Genomic DNA, 15,314 nt, shown 5'->3' on the forward strand with positions numbered 1-15,314 from the left:
ATTTAAAAAAATTATACTCATCTCCTAATAGTCATTGTTAGATTTTTGTAATCCTTATAGTACATTCTTTTTCTTATAATAGTTTTGTATGTGTTCCCCCCCCCCCCCGCCCCCGCCCCTGTTCTGTGGCTGTGGACAGGTTAGGAAAACATTAAGGATTTTAGATATTTGATAATGGTTTAGGAAAATGGAAAAGGAGAATTAGTAAGAGGGGACCGAACATAGTTTTGGAATAAACCATCAATTCGATTATTTATCTTTCATTTCAGGAATTAAAATTAAGATGATGCCATGAAGAAGAGCTCATGGTAGTTGGTTTGGGTGGGGTATGCTGAGTAGGTAAAGGGCATCATAGAAATTCCTGCAAGGAAGTTCCAATAAGAGATATCACAAGGGTGAGAGGCCCGGCTGTGTAAAAAAGATATTTTAGAAAGTAGCTGTGACCACCGAGCGAGGCCAGGGATTGAACATGTTTCCTCATGGATAATAGTTTCTTAACCCGCCGAGCCACCAGCTCCCTAAAGCTCGCTTCTTTTTATTAGTTTCTGAACTGAAATCCTTGATTTCTTAGCACCTCCTCTCCAGCCTCTTCCTCAGCTCTCCCCTATTCTCTGTGGAACAGATCCTTGTAGCATCTTTCTAGAAAGGAAGAATAATCACTTAAAAAATGATAGAAATACGAAAAAGAAAGAAAGTAGCAGGGACCACCTTTTAATTTTTTATAGGCCCTGTGACATTTAGGATTTCATCAAGTTGGGTTTCACCTAGATTTCTCTCCATGGAAAGAACCCCTGGGTTCCTTTTCCCGTGGGTCGTCCTCATTTTCTTGATGAATTTGCACGCTGGCAGCTGCAAAACTATTGCTTTTCTTGGTACCATCAAACCCCATGAACTACGCAGAAAGTGATAAGAGGTGTGAATTCTGGGTCTGATGTGTGTTTCCCTTTTGGCGGGACCGTACCGAGAGCTTGGAGATACGGATCTTGCCTCTTGTAGGAAGAAGCCCAGGGCCATGTTCTGCTCTTGTTGCTCAGCTGACAGTCAGGCCTCCGGGTTGCGTTTCTCCAATGGTCAGGGTGAAGGGGTCCTGAAAACTCCGTGGGTGAGATCTGTAGGCTGAGGTGCTTCCTTAGGGAGCTGGAAGGTTTGCCCATGGGTGGGCGAGACGCTCGAAGCTCCCAGGCCGGCTTTGAGCTTCAAGTCCAGGTCCCGCCCTGGTCCATTTCTGGATTCAGGGGTACACACGCGGGGAGGTTGGCTGGATTGTACCTTACTTTGTATCCTGTCAATCTTTTCCTGTGTGATGGGAACCAAATTCCGTATCCTGTGTTCAGTTTCCTGCTAAAAACATTTCTAATTTGGCATTCATTGAATCCTTTGTATAAAACACAGAGGTGTCTATTTGGGGGAAATCCTGCAATGCTCTTTTAAATCCAAAGCTCACCCGTTGTCCCTCCTCCCATCCAGCAAGATAACAGGGAGATGTTTCGAAGCGTCCGACACATGATCTACGACCTTATTGAGTGGCGATCGCAAATTCTTTCTGGAACTCTGCCTCAGGATGAGCTCAAAGAACTGAAGAAGAAAGTCACTGCCAAAATTGATTACGGAAACAGGTTTGGTTTTGTGAAAGATGATTTCATGCTTAAATTATCCCATATAATAACATCACCCTAAGCCTTGAGGAGACGCAAAGCCTATCTAATGATAAAGCAAAATTTCTGCCATCCAAATAATGGCACAGTTTTCATTTTTAAAAGAAGATGAGGTATTTCTAGTGGATCTTGAAAAGCAGGAGTTTTCTGAGTCGTTGAACGAAGCTCACCCCAAGGTAACTTGTCATTGTTGCTCTTCCAGGGCAGACCCTGCAGTGACCCCCCGACAAGGGGCATTTCCTTTCTGCAGACAGTCGACCCCCAGTCCTGACTTGGGGGTCTCCTGTGCAGGGACAAGCACCAAGTTTCTTTCTGTGGCTTCCTACATTCCCAAAGTGGGAAGGGACATCCCAGGGCACCTGAACACTTGTCCCCAGTGTAGGGAGGACGGATTTGGCAAGCAAAACTACAGCCAGCTCAAAATCTGAATTTCAGCTATGAAGGAGACCTCTTTGTTTGACAGGGGGTGTCTCATGCCAAAGTTCCCGTCCATAGCGGGCCCCGCCCAGCTCTGCCTAAATGCCTCCAGCAGCGGTGCGCTCAGTCTCCCAGAGAACTGCGTGTTCTAGGGGTAGAGTTTCCGGTGTTGAAAGGAAATGAGCTACAGTCACCTCCATTCTCCCCGGTTCTGTAACCAGAATGAGGCCACACCCTTTCGCACTGGATAACTGCTTGACTGTTCGTCTAACGTCAGAGCTGCAGGAAGCTCTCCAAAGGATCTGGCCGTAGGGTTCCCACATACTTGTCTGTATCGGAATCGCTTGGAAAGTGTTCCTAGTACAGAATGCTGGAACCCACTCCTTTAGATTCTGATGGCTGATGTCTAGAATGCTGGTGAGAGGTCCCAGGTTTTGTTTTGTATTTTTTTTTTGTCTTTTGTCTTTTTTGTTGTTGTTGCTATTTCTTGGGCCGCTCCCACGGCATATGGAGGTTCCCAGGCCAGGGGTTGAATCGGAGCTGTAGCCACCGGCCTACGCCAGAGCCACAGCAACTCGGAATCCGAGCCGCGTCTGCAACCTACACCACAGCTCACGGCAACGCCGGATCGTGAACCCACCGAGCAAGGGCAGGGACCGAACCTGCAACCTCATGGTTCCTAGTCGGATTCGTTAACCACTGCGCCACGACGGGAACTCCCTGTTTTGTATTTTTTGTTAGTTTGTTTGTTTGTTTGCTTTTTAGGGTCACACCCAAGGCATATGGAAGTTCCTAGGCGAGGGGTCCAATTGGAGCTACCGCTGCTGGCCTACCCCACAGCCACAGCCATGCAGGGTCCGAGCCGAGTCTGTGACCGATACCACAGCTCAGGCAACACTGGATCCCTGACCCACTGAGCGAGGCTAGGGATCGAACCTGCATCCTCATGGATACTCGTCGGATTCATTTCCCCTGAGCCATGACGGGAACTCTGAGGTCCCAGTTTTTCAAAGTAGAGTTGGGCCACAATGGACGCAGACCAAGAAACTACTGGTTTAGTCCCCCCCCCCCCACCACCCTTGTTTTACACATTAGAAGAGGAACCTCAGAGAATAGGAGAGATTTGCCCCCAGCCATTCAGCTGAAGGGAGCCCGGTAAAAACCAGACAACTGTTTTGCAAAATCAGGATTATAACCGTTTTGTTTTCTAGTAATTCAGACTTTCAAGTGTGAAAACTTTCTGGAAGCTGCATTATTAATTAGTAAGATACAATATTTGAAGGAGGAAGGCTACTGCAGAAGGCTTTTATTTTTCTTTTTGCCAGAAAGCCAGAGACTTCTGGGTATACAATGTTAGACACTATTTCAGTGAAACCCATTTCAAGACCACCTGCCTAAAAAAAAGGAAACTTTTGGAGCTTTGACTTTATTTTCTATTGGAGTATACATATTTTGAACTTATGTCCAGAAACCACCTGCTTAATTTGGCTCCGGGAAGCAACCAAAATACATTATGTCATGGAACAATCTAGTTAAGAAAGGAAGTATTTCCAAATGTAATTTACTACTTTGATAGGAAATGCAATCCATAACAAGACAATTTTTTGCCTGAGGAACTCAAGTCCATGCCACAGCTTCTCTAAAGCCTAATGCTCTGTGCTTATCTTTCTAGTTCCTTTCTCAGAAAACAAAATAATAAAAAATAAAATCATAGTGCGGAAAGTCAGATTTTCAAATGATGTCTGGGAGACATTTGAGAATGTGATTAAATCCATCTCTCTAGGAAAACACATGTACATAACACACATACACGATTTTGTGTGTAATTTCACCTCCATCCTCAAAGGTGCCTTGGGCTTCCACGAAATTAGTTTCTAATGGTGTTAGAGCCTCTAACGCTGTTACACTGCACCTCCACAGTGGAAGCCCAGTCTGGATTCAGAGCCAGCTGAGAGCCGTGCACAGAACGTGCAGACCCTCGAGAGAGCACTTCCTGTGGCAGAGACCCAGGTACCCATGCCTCTGCTTCTCAGCACGATTCTGTGCGGTCTGCAGGGACTTCTAGCCAGTCCTAAAGCCAGGTGCTTTGTGGGTTTGCTGACACCAGCACAGGCTCTGCCCACACCAGAAGGGAATCCCTTCTCACCACCCTAAACAGCATCTATTCCACCCACATCAGCATTGGCCCTGCCCACCTCAGAACTGACCCCGCTTATTAGCATTGACTCCACCTACTCCAGCACTGGCTCTGCCCACCTCAAGACTGATTCTGCTCATTAGCATGGACTCTGCCCACTCCAGCACTAGCCCTGCCCACCTCAAGACTGATTCTGCTCATTAGCATGGACTCCGCCCACTCCGGCACTGGCCCTGCCCACCTCCACTGATTCTGCTCATTAGCATGGACTCCGCCCTCTCCAGCACTAGCCCTGCCCACCTAAAGACTGATTCTGCTTATTAGCGTTGACTCCATCCACAGCAGCGCTAACTCCTTCCAGGGAAGGAGCAGTGGTCTGTAGAGGGAGGGTCATTTCCTCATTGGAGAATCCTGTTAGAGTCAGAAGGCTTTACAAAAATGTCTTTCTGTTCCTCTTGAGGTATCTCATAGTCATTGCAGCCACGGAGGCTGTTTTCATGCAGAACGAAAAGCCTCTGTTTGTTTAAAAGCCTCTTTACCCTGGTGCTGCTGACAGGCCCGGGTGGTCCTGCTTCACCATCAGTAAATTCACTCAATATATATTAAAAGGGAAAAAAAAGATGAGGCTTCTGTGATTGCTTTACACAAACGGTGCCATGGTCCGGCAGAGCTCACAAAGCTAAACTTGTTGACGTCAGACTCAGAGGGAGCCTTAAGGTGCGTGACCTTCAGGGAAGTCAGAGATTAGTTTGGATGGAGTCTTACTGCCAGGTCCTCCTTCCTCTTAAACTTGTAACTGTTAGAGACATTCTTTAATTGAAACTTACTTTTATTTCAAAAGATGTTTTCCTCTGTCGTATGGTTAAAAAAAATGAAAGCTTTCCTGCTTCTATAAACTTGTTAATAGCAGGAAGAAAACCCCAGAGGCAAAGTATAAGACATCTGTGGTTGAGATGCTCATACCTTATTAAAAGAAAACCAGAACACTCCACCGTGGCACAGCTCGTGGTTTCCTTATATAGTTGCCTTTGTTTATTCTTTAAATGAAAGTGGAGGCAAAAATCACCGACCAATATGGTTGGATGTGGGGAGATGGAAAGGATGCTGCCAAAAAACATTTCCAGATACAGAAGGACAGATTGACTCACCAGATGCTGCTTGGGTTTTAAGTTGGCGACTACGTTTAGCCGTCTGGCCAGAAAGTTGCTTAACACCATTGTGGATATACCGTCCATATGTTCCGAGCGGAAACACAATAGACCGTCGTTAGCACATGCTTTCTGATGGGCTAATTAAAGGATTAGAACTGACGCTCCGTGGAAGGAAAGGAGTGTGGGCCTTTCCAGAGACAGTGGTGGGTAAATGGGGTGGCGGGTGTGCCTCTGCTCCAGCTTTTCCTCCTTCCGAACTCCCTCCTGCCACTAGTTCTGTATGTGGGTTTATGGGTGTGCATGTGCCTGCCCACACACGCATGCACACACATTCGTATATACACACCCCAATACATACCCACACCCCTGTATATATGTAGCATGTGTGTGCTTTAGACTGCCCATACTGTTCGTGTAGTAATTAGTAATATACTGGCGTTCCTGTCGTGGCGCAGTGGTTAACGAATCTGACTAGGAACCATGAGGTTGCAGGTTCGATCCCTGGCCTTGTTCAGTGGGTGGAGGATCCGGCATTGCCATGAGCTGTGGTGTAGGTCCCAGACACGGCTCAGATCCTGTGTTGCTGTGGCTCTGGCGTAGGGGGGGGCGGCTATAGCTCCGATTCGACCCCTAGCCTGGGAACCTCCATATGCTGCAAGGGTGCGGCCCTAGAAGAGGCAAAAAGACCAAAAAAAAAAAGTAATTAGTAATATACTAATAGTACATATTTCATTTTGGGCTTTGTAGGTCTGTAAGACAAAGTCACCATGGCAATGGAGAAAAAAAAATTAAATCCTTTTTTTATTTTTAACCTCTAAGGGAATACATTTTAAGGTAAAGAACATGACCTTGTAGGATTACATCCTCTAATGTTGTGGGAGCGACCTGACTTTCTATGATGTCGTCCTTTGCTCCGTTGCTGGAGTGGAAGTTTGAGAATTCGAGGCTCTTCGGTTGTGAAGTTACGAATTCTTGTTGTTCTAGAATCCTTGATTTGGACTTGGTGGTGAGAGATGAAGATGGCAACATTTTAGATCCAGAACTCACTAGCACGATTAGTCTTTTCAGAGCTCATGAAATAGCTTCGAAACAAGTGGAGGAACGATTACAAGAGGAAAAAGTAAGTTCACCTCTGTGTAGCATGCCATTTGCATGTGGACTGTATAGTGTCAGTAGCAGTTCACTTTATTTTTAATTATTATTATTATTTTTTTTGCTTTTTAGGGCCCCACTCGCAGCATATGGACGTTCCCAGGCTAGGGGTGGAATCAGAGCTGTAGCCGCTGGCCTACACCACAGCCGCAGCAACGCAGGATCCGAGCCGCGTCCGCGACCTATATCACAGCTCACGATAATGCCAGATCCTTAACCCACAGAGCGAGGCCAGGGATCGAACCTGCGGCCTCATGGTTCCTAGTTGGATGCGTTGCTGCTGTGCTCCAGCGGGAACTCCAGCAGTTTACTTTAGTAAAACATCAATAGTGAAGCCCAGAATTTGCACTAAGAAGGTCCAGAAAAGTCGCGGCTCCATAGTATATTTCATGCAGTGTGTGGATGGAGTGGAGCCCAACCTCAAAACCTGCTGCTGATCACCTGAAAGGAGCTCATTCCTTGTCGGGGCCGTGCCTTAACTCAGGGTGCGGGATTTTAATGACCTTGACCTTGGGGTCTCAACTCAGGGGAAACAATGCTTGATTCTGCATTTCCTCTCTGATGGGCGTAGGAAAGGGACATGTTCTATCCTCGATGAGGACACGGAGCACATGTTTTAGGGACCGTTTTCATCTTCCGTGGCCTTAAATGTGTGTAGTCCATATTCAGAACTCGATTGGCTGATAGAGACATCCGTTCACTCCGCAAGTACTTCTTGAACATCTCCTGTGTGCCAGGTACTGAGACCATAATGATGAATAAAATAGAGATGCCTTCGGAGGGTTTGATCTCCTGGGAGAACCAAAAATGAAACAAGCAGCTACGCCTGTGGTCTCCATTCTGATTCATTGGCTGGACCCCTGAATGTTCCGTTCCTTTGAAGAAATTACCCAGTTAAGGGACTAGGACCACGGCACGGGGTACTGTTATTTTTCAGCTGAGTGCGTGCATGTGTTGAGATGTCGCATGAGGACAAGGACAGCACTGCACCATGGGCTCTGCCAGCTTAGTGCAGATCGTCGGGCCTGGTTTTCTATTCGGTAGGGAATGAACACAGCAAGGGCGAGCCACGAATGCCGCTAACGTGGACTTTCTGTTTCCTTGTATCGCTGCCACTTACAGTCTCAAAAGCAGAACATAGACATTAACAGACAAGCGAAATTTGCCGCCACCCCTTCTCTGGCCTTGTTTGTCAACCTCAAAAATGTGGTTTGTAAAATAGGAGAAGATGCCGAAGTGCTCATGTCGCTCTATGACCCCGTGGACTCCAAATTCCTCAGGTCAGTGACGTTCCCTGGCTGCTGACTTGCTCTCTTTGGTTATGGTTTTGAGAAAATGGCATCAGAGCCACCACGGCGTCTCACCTCCCAGGGCACCCTGGGGTGGGTCAGTCTTCTCCCGAGCGGCTGCACTCCAGGCCGGGGTCAGCCTCCCTGCATGTACGTGGGTGTCGGATTGGGAGGTTTTAGTCTCGAAAGGTTTTTAAGAACCTGGCCACTGAAAATTGAAGTCATGTTTCCTGTGTTGTCCTCATAGGAATTTTTGTTGGTTGATCCTTCCAATATCCCTCGCCTTTGTTTGTTCATTAAGAATTTTGATTAAAGTGCAGTTGATTTACCGTGTTGTGACAATTTCTGCTATACATACAGCAAAGTGATTCAGTCACACACACATACATGCATAGATACCATATATATTAACATGTGTGTATATATCTATAAACATATGTTACATTCTCTTACGTGTATATTATTTTCCGTTATAGTCTGTCCCAGGAGATTGGATACAGTTCCCTGTGCTGTACAGTGGGTCCCTATGGTTTATGCATTCTAAATGTAGTACTTTGCATCTATTAACCCCAAACTCCCCATCCCTCCCACCCCATCCTCCCTCCCCTTAGCAACCACCAGTCTGTTCTGTGAGTTTGTTTCTGTAGGTAGGTTCATTTGTGCTGCATATTAGATTCCACATATAAGTGGTATCATATGGTATTTGTCTTTCTGTTTCTGACTTATTTCACTTAGTATGAGAATCTCTAGTTGCATCCATGTTGCTGCCAATGGCATTATTCCTTTTTCAAAGTTTTATTGAAGTGTAGTTGATTTAGAATGTATCACTCTTGTCTTAATTTTGCTTTTTCAAGCTTTTGTTCTCTGTGCATGTCATTTCTGGACCTTTGATCTGCTGTTATTTCTCCAAGAAGATTGGTTGGGATACAGTGTCCAGAACGGTGCCTGCTACATAAAGGCTTTCAATTAATATTTGTTGAATAAAATATTATAAATCCCATCTCTGCCATTTCTGCCATTTCTGATGACAGAATGTCATTAGAATGTCTTTTCCCAGGTCTTGCTTTTGTTTCTCAGTATAACATTCTCTTTGCCTCTTCAGAAAGAGATTGGTTTAAACTGTGTGTGTGTTTAAAACTCCAGAATCTTCACTCATATTATTCAAGATTTAACAGCTTCGTATATGATAGAAAACAGAGCAAGCTTCATTCCCACTTCTGATAAGAACTTTATTTCTTCTTGACATTGGATTTAATATGTGTTCTTAGGTCACATTTGATTTGTGTCAGGCTGGAAATATCATGTAGTTTTACTTTATGCTATAAATGAATGAATGGTGACTTTGAGACTCTAGTTATTCCAAATGAGGGAATATGCTTTTAGTAATAAATCTTCAACATGGGGTGGAAATCCTATAAAATTGGATTGTGATGATCATTGTACAACTATAAATGCAATAATTCCTTGAGTACTAAAATAAATACATAAATAAACCTTCAACATTACGCATGCTACTGTGTATAAAACAAACAAAAAGGACCTACTGTAGAGCTCAGGGAACTACATTCAATATCCTGTAATAACCTATAATGGAAAAGAATCCGAAAAAGAAGAGATATGTATGTATAATGAAATCACTTTGCTGCACACCTGAAGCGAACGCAACGTGGTAAATTACTGCACTCGAATTTAAAAAGTGGTTAAAAAATTAACAAACTTTGAATTGCCATTTGCAAATAGTTCCTTTGCAGTTATAACCCTGGACATCCAAAATTAAAACTTAAAGCGTTTCGTAAGGCGGTCCTTAATTACTGTCTTGTATGGAAATTGCTTATATGTTAATGGAGAAGCAACTCTGATATTGTTGCTCTGTCTGAACCCACATCGTCGTCTGCATAATGGGCTTCCGTGGTATTAATTAAAAGAGCGGATATATGTTTGTTACTCTGTTCTATTTGGAAAATTACTTCCCTTTGATTTCCTTTTTTCAAGTGAAAACTACCTGGTTCGCTGGTCAAGTTCAGGACTGCCTAAGGATATAGACAGATTACATAATTTGCGAGCTGTTTTCACTGTAAGTACCTCCAAGATGTTCTGTTGACTTGCTTGCCATTCTAGTGACTGGTTTTAATGACCCCCCCAACCTCTTTTTTTTTTTTTTTTTTTTAATTTGTCTTTTTAGGATTGCGCCGGCGGCATATGGAGGTTCCCAGGCTAGGGGTCAAATTGGAGTGGTAGCCGCTGGCCTACACCACAGCCACAGCAGAGCGGGATGCGAGCCGCATCTGTGACCTACACCACAACTCACGGCAGTGCCGGATCCTTGACCCACTGAGCGAGGCCAGGGATCGAACCCATGTCCTCATGGATGCTAGTTGAGTCACAACGGGAAACCCCCCCCCTTCTCATCACTGTCAGCTGTGGGTCCTTGAGATGCCTGTAACACTTGGTAATTGGCTATGATGACATAACTGCTCAGAATCCTCAGGGTCCCTGACGAAGGTGGACTCCATTGCCTTTGAGCAGGTCTCTTACGCTTGGATCTTAAGTTCATTTAATGCTCATTGACTGTTGTGGTTCAGCCCCTTTCTGTCGTGTGAATAGCTTGGTCACCTGCTAAGAACCGGCTGACCATCCATCTTTTCAGGGTCTGTCTCCACGGACCCTGCCTTGAGTAATGGTTCTTCCCAATAATTTACGGAAATTCGTGTTTCCAGGACCTCGGAAGCAAAGACCTGAAACGGGAGAAAATCAGTTTTGTGTGTCAGATCGTCCGCGTGGGTCGCATGGAGCTGAGGGACAACCACACGAGGAAGCTGACGTCAGGCTTGCGGCGGCCTTTCGGGGTGGCCGGTAAGCCGTTGCCCTCCCTCCAGCGTTTCGGGGTCCTCGCATTGGCTGTGAACACGAGCTGATGGCCCCCTTGGACAGGGGGCCGCTTGACTCACAAGCTTTTCCGCAAGAGAGAAAAAAAAAATCTGCGTTCTTCTCTGTGCGGGTTCAAGTTGACAGCCAGCTCAGGAGCCATGGCACCCCAGTTGGAACTCCAGTTTCGTTTACTTGTGAACCCGTTTAAATGCATTTGGCTTTTAGAGCCGTTTTAGGTTCAAAGCAAAATTGAGCCGTGGGGCGAGGGCAGAGGGGTCGAGGGGGCAGTGATCTCTGATCCCCCCGTGTTGATCCCAGAGCGCCTGGCTTTCCTAGAGCTGTAGCGCAGGTGTGTTGCTATAAACACGAAGCAGAGACCTGGGTTTTCTGCTTGAACACTTCCCACCTTCCAGCTGCGGCCGAGGGAGTGCCTTTCATCCTGGGATGTGCACTTTTGAGCACAAAAGGGAAACCGTCTAACGCGGCAGTTTGCAGCCCAGAGTGTATTCGACAACAATCTGGGGAGCTCGGTGCAGCCCTAAAAAGACAAAAGACAAAAGACAAAAAAAAAAAGAACAAGACAATAAATAAATCAAAGATCAGATGCTTTCTTTCTTTTTTTTTCTTTCTTTTTGGTCTTTTTAGGGCTGCACCTGCGGCATATGGAAGTTCCCAGGCTAGGGGTCAAGTTAGAGCTGCAGCTGCCGGCCTACACCACAGCCACAGCAATACCAGATCTGAGTTGCATCTGTGACCTAGACCACAGCTCATGATAACGCCAGATCCTTAACCCACTGAGGAAGGCCAGGGATGGAACCCGCATCCTCATGGATACTAGTCGGGGTTCGTGACCACTGAGCTGCAACGGGAACTCCCACCTTTTAAACATATGATTATACATCCTTAGGGACAGGATTGTGTAAAAGGAAATAAGTGAGCCTGTTGCTCATTTAGAAGTCAGCTGTGGAGGCTGAGCAGAGATGGAGAACACGTCTAGCGCCCCTAGGGCTGTTTTGGGGGGTTTCTCACTGTGTTGGGCACTAGCTCCCAGAGGTGGGGCAGATTCTTTCATGTCTTTGAGCCGAGTTTCCTCAGCTGCACTGTAGATGGATGGGGCAGTTTGCTGTCAAGTGTTTCTTGAAACAGGGTCCACAGGTGCCAGCCTAGGGTGGCTGAACCATAGCCACATGATTTCCTGTTTCCATGTTTGGGGACCGCGCAGTGACAGGTTTGAGGTTCCAGAACAGTGCGTGGGCCTGGGCCCTCTGCCACCCAGGGCGTAAGTGGATGAAATCAAAGTAAAGATTCAGTTCCTCCATCACACTCGCCCCATTCTAGATGCTCCTTGGGATAGACTGTTTTATCATCACCGCACAAAGTTCTCTTGGCACGTGCATTTCAATCAGTCCCATTCAGATACCAGGCCAAGGGAGTTATTTAGTGGAACTTTGCTGTTTAAGTCTCAGCCCCCTTCAGGCCAGCGTTTTCAGATAACTTAATTTGCCTTTCAAACATGAAACTACTTTAAACTTGAATATGAAAAAGTTCCAGCAGACACGTTCTGCGTGTTGTTTTGTCACAAGAGGTGCTGATGTTCCTTGGTTCTTTTTCTACGATGATAGCGTTTAAGCAGAACAATCTCTTTTCTTGTCCCCAGTGATGGACGTGACTGATATCATAAATGGAAAAGTCGATGACGAAGACAAACAGCATTTCATCCCGTTTCAGCCGTAAGTATGGAGCAAAAGACTTCACCAGATAGCATGTGGAAAATGTATGTTTTGTAATAACTGCCTTTATAAAGTTTTTAGATTCCGCACAAATAGGAATTATTTTAAAACATCTATTTAGCTGCTTCTTATAGGGCACGACATTTTTGTAGTCGCAGGAAACCCAGGTTAAAATTTATGGTCTTGGAGTTCCCCTGTGGCACAGGGGTTAAGGGCCTGGCATTGTCACTGCAGCAGGTCAGGTCGCTGCTGGGGCGCAGGTTCGATCCCTGGCCTGGGGAACTTCCACACGGCACGGGCGCTACCCAAAGAGAAAAAAGTTTATTTTCTTGCCAGCAGAAGATGTTTAGATGTGATCCCCGAAGTGCCGCACCACGTGGAACACGCAGAATTACAATTCTACCCTGAGCAGGAATGTCTCTTGACATAATTGATTTATTCTAGTAGCTGTTCACATTTTCAAAACACAAGACTTTCAGCTTCCTCACGGGAAGTTGCTGTTTTTAAGCGGAAAAAAACAACAAACCCCACACACAAGGAAAGTGAATTCTTGTGTCAAGTGAGAAGTCACACAGGGGATTTTGCTGTCTGTGTGTTGTTTAGGGTGGACGATGTCAGTGCTTGCTGCTTTTATGGTTTGTCTAGTTCTGACCTGACGTCCGTAGAGAGGTGTGGCAGCTCGCAAAGCCCTTGGAGGAGATGCATTAAATCGATTCTCTGATTTGAAGGTAGATCCCGTGGAAAAGGTTGAAAGACTTGGTGTTATTTCCCTGGAGGTGAAAGCCGGGAGGCAGCTGAATACGGCGCTGTGGTCCCTTCAAGGGCACCCGAACACCTTAGACGGAGGCAGAGAGAGGAGGGGAGTTGGAGCGCTTTAGGTTAATTGCCAGAGGCGGCTTTCTCCTGTGCCTGTGAAATCTTAGAAGACCAAGTGACAAGTCGAGTGAGAACGACCTGGCGTAGGGCCTGGCATTCTGTCCTTTCTCCTCATTTCTCTTTCTCCCTACGTGGTTCCAGGTTGAAACCGAATTGCGTTTTAGACAGTTTGTGTTGCTTTCGGGTATTGGCTGAGGGCGTGCGGCGTCTGGTGACCCTACTGGGAGCTGGGGAGACTCCCGTCCTGGGGGCGGGGGGCGCAGGAGCCGTGAGCTCGGTGTCCTTCTGCACCCCTGGTTCTGCCAGATGGAATGCCCGCCCCCCCGCCCCAAGCCCGAGGCTTGAGGACCACTCATTCAAGGGGCAATGGAGTGGGTTTCTTGGCAGGCCTGGAATCCGGTCTGAGAGCATCCGGAACCGTGGCTCGGTAGGAATTTTTACACTCTCCTCGACGTGAGAACAACAGAAAACCCTGCATTCGTGTGCTTGAAATTGGGGTGCAGTGTTTTGTTTCTCACCACACGACTGGAGGCAAAGGCTTTTTGTGGCCTCATTGCTTTAGATGTATTCCTCTGTCTGACGTGGGAGCCACTAGCTACATGTGGCTCTTTAAATTCCTGAAACTTAAATATTTAGTTCTTCCATCACACGAGTCCCAGTGAAAGCCTTCCGCACTGCAGGTGGCTTGTGGCTGCCACGTGGGTCGGTGCAGACAGCGTGCGTTTCTGTGGTCAGGGCTCGGTCTGTTGGAGCCTGGTGCTTTGTATGCCTGCCCGGTGAGGACAGTTACAAGGGGGGCTCAGTTCTGCAGAATCTGGAAGTTTCTTCCGTAAACAAGGGGAATATCATCTTGAACATGGGCAGACTTTGAGGGAGTACATAAAATACATCATTCTAAAATGCTAGCGTTCAGCCGTGCATGAGAAGAAACATGCAGCCCCGGGCTGATCTGAATGCCGTTTTCGGTGTTAGACCGCCGCCTTTCCTGATGGTCCCCAGTGGACCACTGTGGTGAAATTACCTGTTGCCTCCTAATGTCTTCAGGGAAAAGTCAAGGGAGAAAAAACCCGCCTGGGTTGTGGTTTGAAAAGCGAGGGGGGGTGGCTGTTAGTTTTCGAATCACTAACCTCAATTTCCCTGGGATGCCTGCTGAGCGCCTCCAGAGGGCATATTTTCTGCCGTCTTTTTCTGCCCTTTGGTGAAATGTCCACCTTAAAAATATGATTCCATGTTCAGCTCGTCGTAATTTGTGACTCCTTGCTCCGTTAAAGGAAGACTGATACACAGATTAATACTTTCCGTGTGTGAAACCACAGAGAAGCATGATTTGAAAAAAGCCAAAGGAGCAGGGAAACTAGTTCTTTGGGAAATGCCAGGCTAATGAACCCATTTTTCGCTCCATTAGAACTGATTTATGATATCACAGGATAAGTTTTAGGGCAGGAAGCACAGTGTTCATTTCTCTCTCTCTCTCTCTTTGTTAACTTGCTCAAGTAAATTAAAACAGCCCTCAGCTCTCTGGAGTAATGTGGGCTCGAGTGACAAATAGCACTTGTCCTTGTTTCCAGAAGTAATTTTATTTTATTTTATTTTTTATTTTTGTTTTTATTTTATTTGATTGTCTTTTTGCCTTTTCTAGGGCCGCTCCCGTGGCATATGGAGATTCCCAGGCTAGGGGTCGAATCGGAGCTGAGGCCACCGGCTTACACCACAGCCACAGTTACGTGGGATCCAAGCCGCATCTGCGACCTCCACCACAGGTCACGGCAACGCTGGATCCCCAACCCACTGAGCAAGGCCAGGGACCGAACCCGCAACCTCATGGTTCCTAGTTGGATTCGTTAAGCACTGAGCCACGACGGGACCTCCTCCAGAAGTAATTTTAACCCCTATGTCCATGACGTATCCTTTCTTGCTCACGACCTCTCGTGCTTGGCTCTGCTCCCTGGGGTTTCTCTTTGCACATGTCACCTATTTGTATTTATTCTCTTGGTCCTGGTGTGGCTTCTATTAAAAGCTCCGGATCCATGAGTCCGCAC

General features: G+C 46.4%; 1 protein-coding gene across 2 annotated transcripts in view; it reads left to right on the forward strand.

Moving 5' to 3' along the window:
* The window catches only part of DOCK1 (dedicator of cytokinesis 1), a 535,081-nt gene that overhangs the window by 72,589 nt on the left and 447,178 nt on the right, over positions 1-15,314 (forward strand). For both annotated transcript variants that reach the window (XM_047760279.1, XM_047760280.1), the window contains exons 6-11: positions 1,468-1,616; positions 6,345-6,480; positions 7,635-7,792; positions 9,794-9,875; positions 10,519-10,654; positions 12,327-12,399. In XM_047760279.1, the coding sequence (XP_047616235.1) occupies positions 1,468-1,616; positions 6,345-6,480; positions 7,635-7,792; positions 9,794-9,875; positions 10,519-10,654; positions 12,327-12,399 (734 nt within the window). The remainder of the gene's footprint in view (positions 1-1,467; positions 1,617-6,344; positions 6,481-7,634; positions 7,793-9,793; positions 9,876-10,518; positions 10,655-12,326; positions 12,400-15,314) is intronic.

The sequence above is a fragment of the Phacochoerus africanus genome, chromosome 15 (genome assembly GCF_016906955.1).
Source record: "Phacochoerus africanus isolate WHEZ1 chromosome 15, ROS_Pafr_v1, whole genome shotgun sequence".
NCBI classification, from domain to species: domain Eukaryota; kingdom Metazoa; phylum Chordata; class Mammalia; order Artiodactyla; family Suidae; genus Phacochoerus; species Phacochoerus africanus.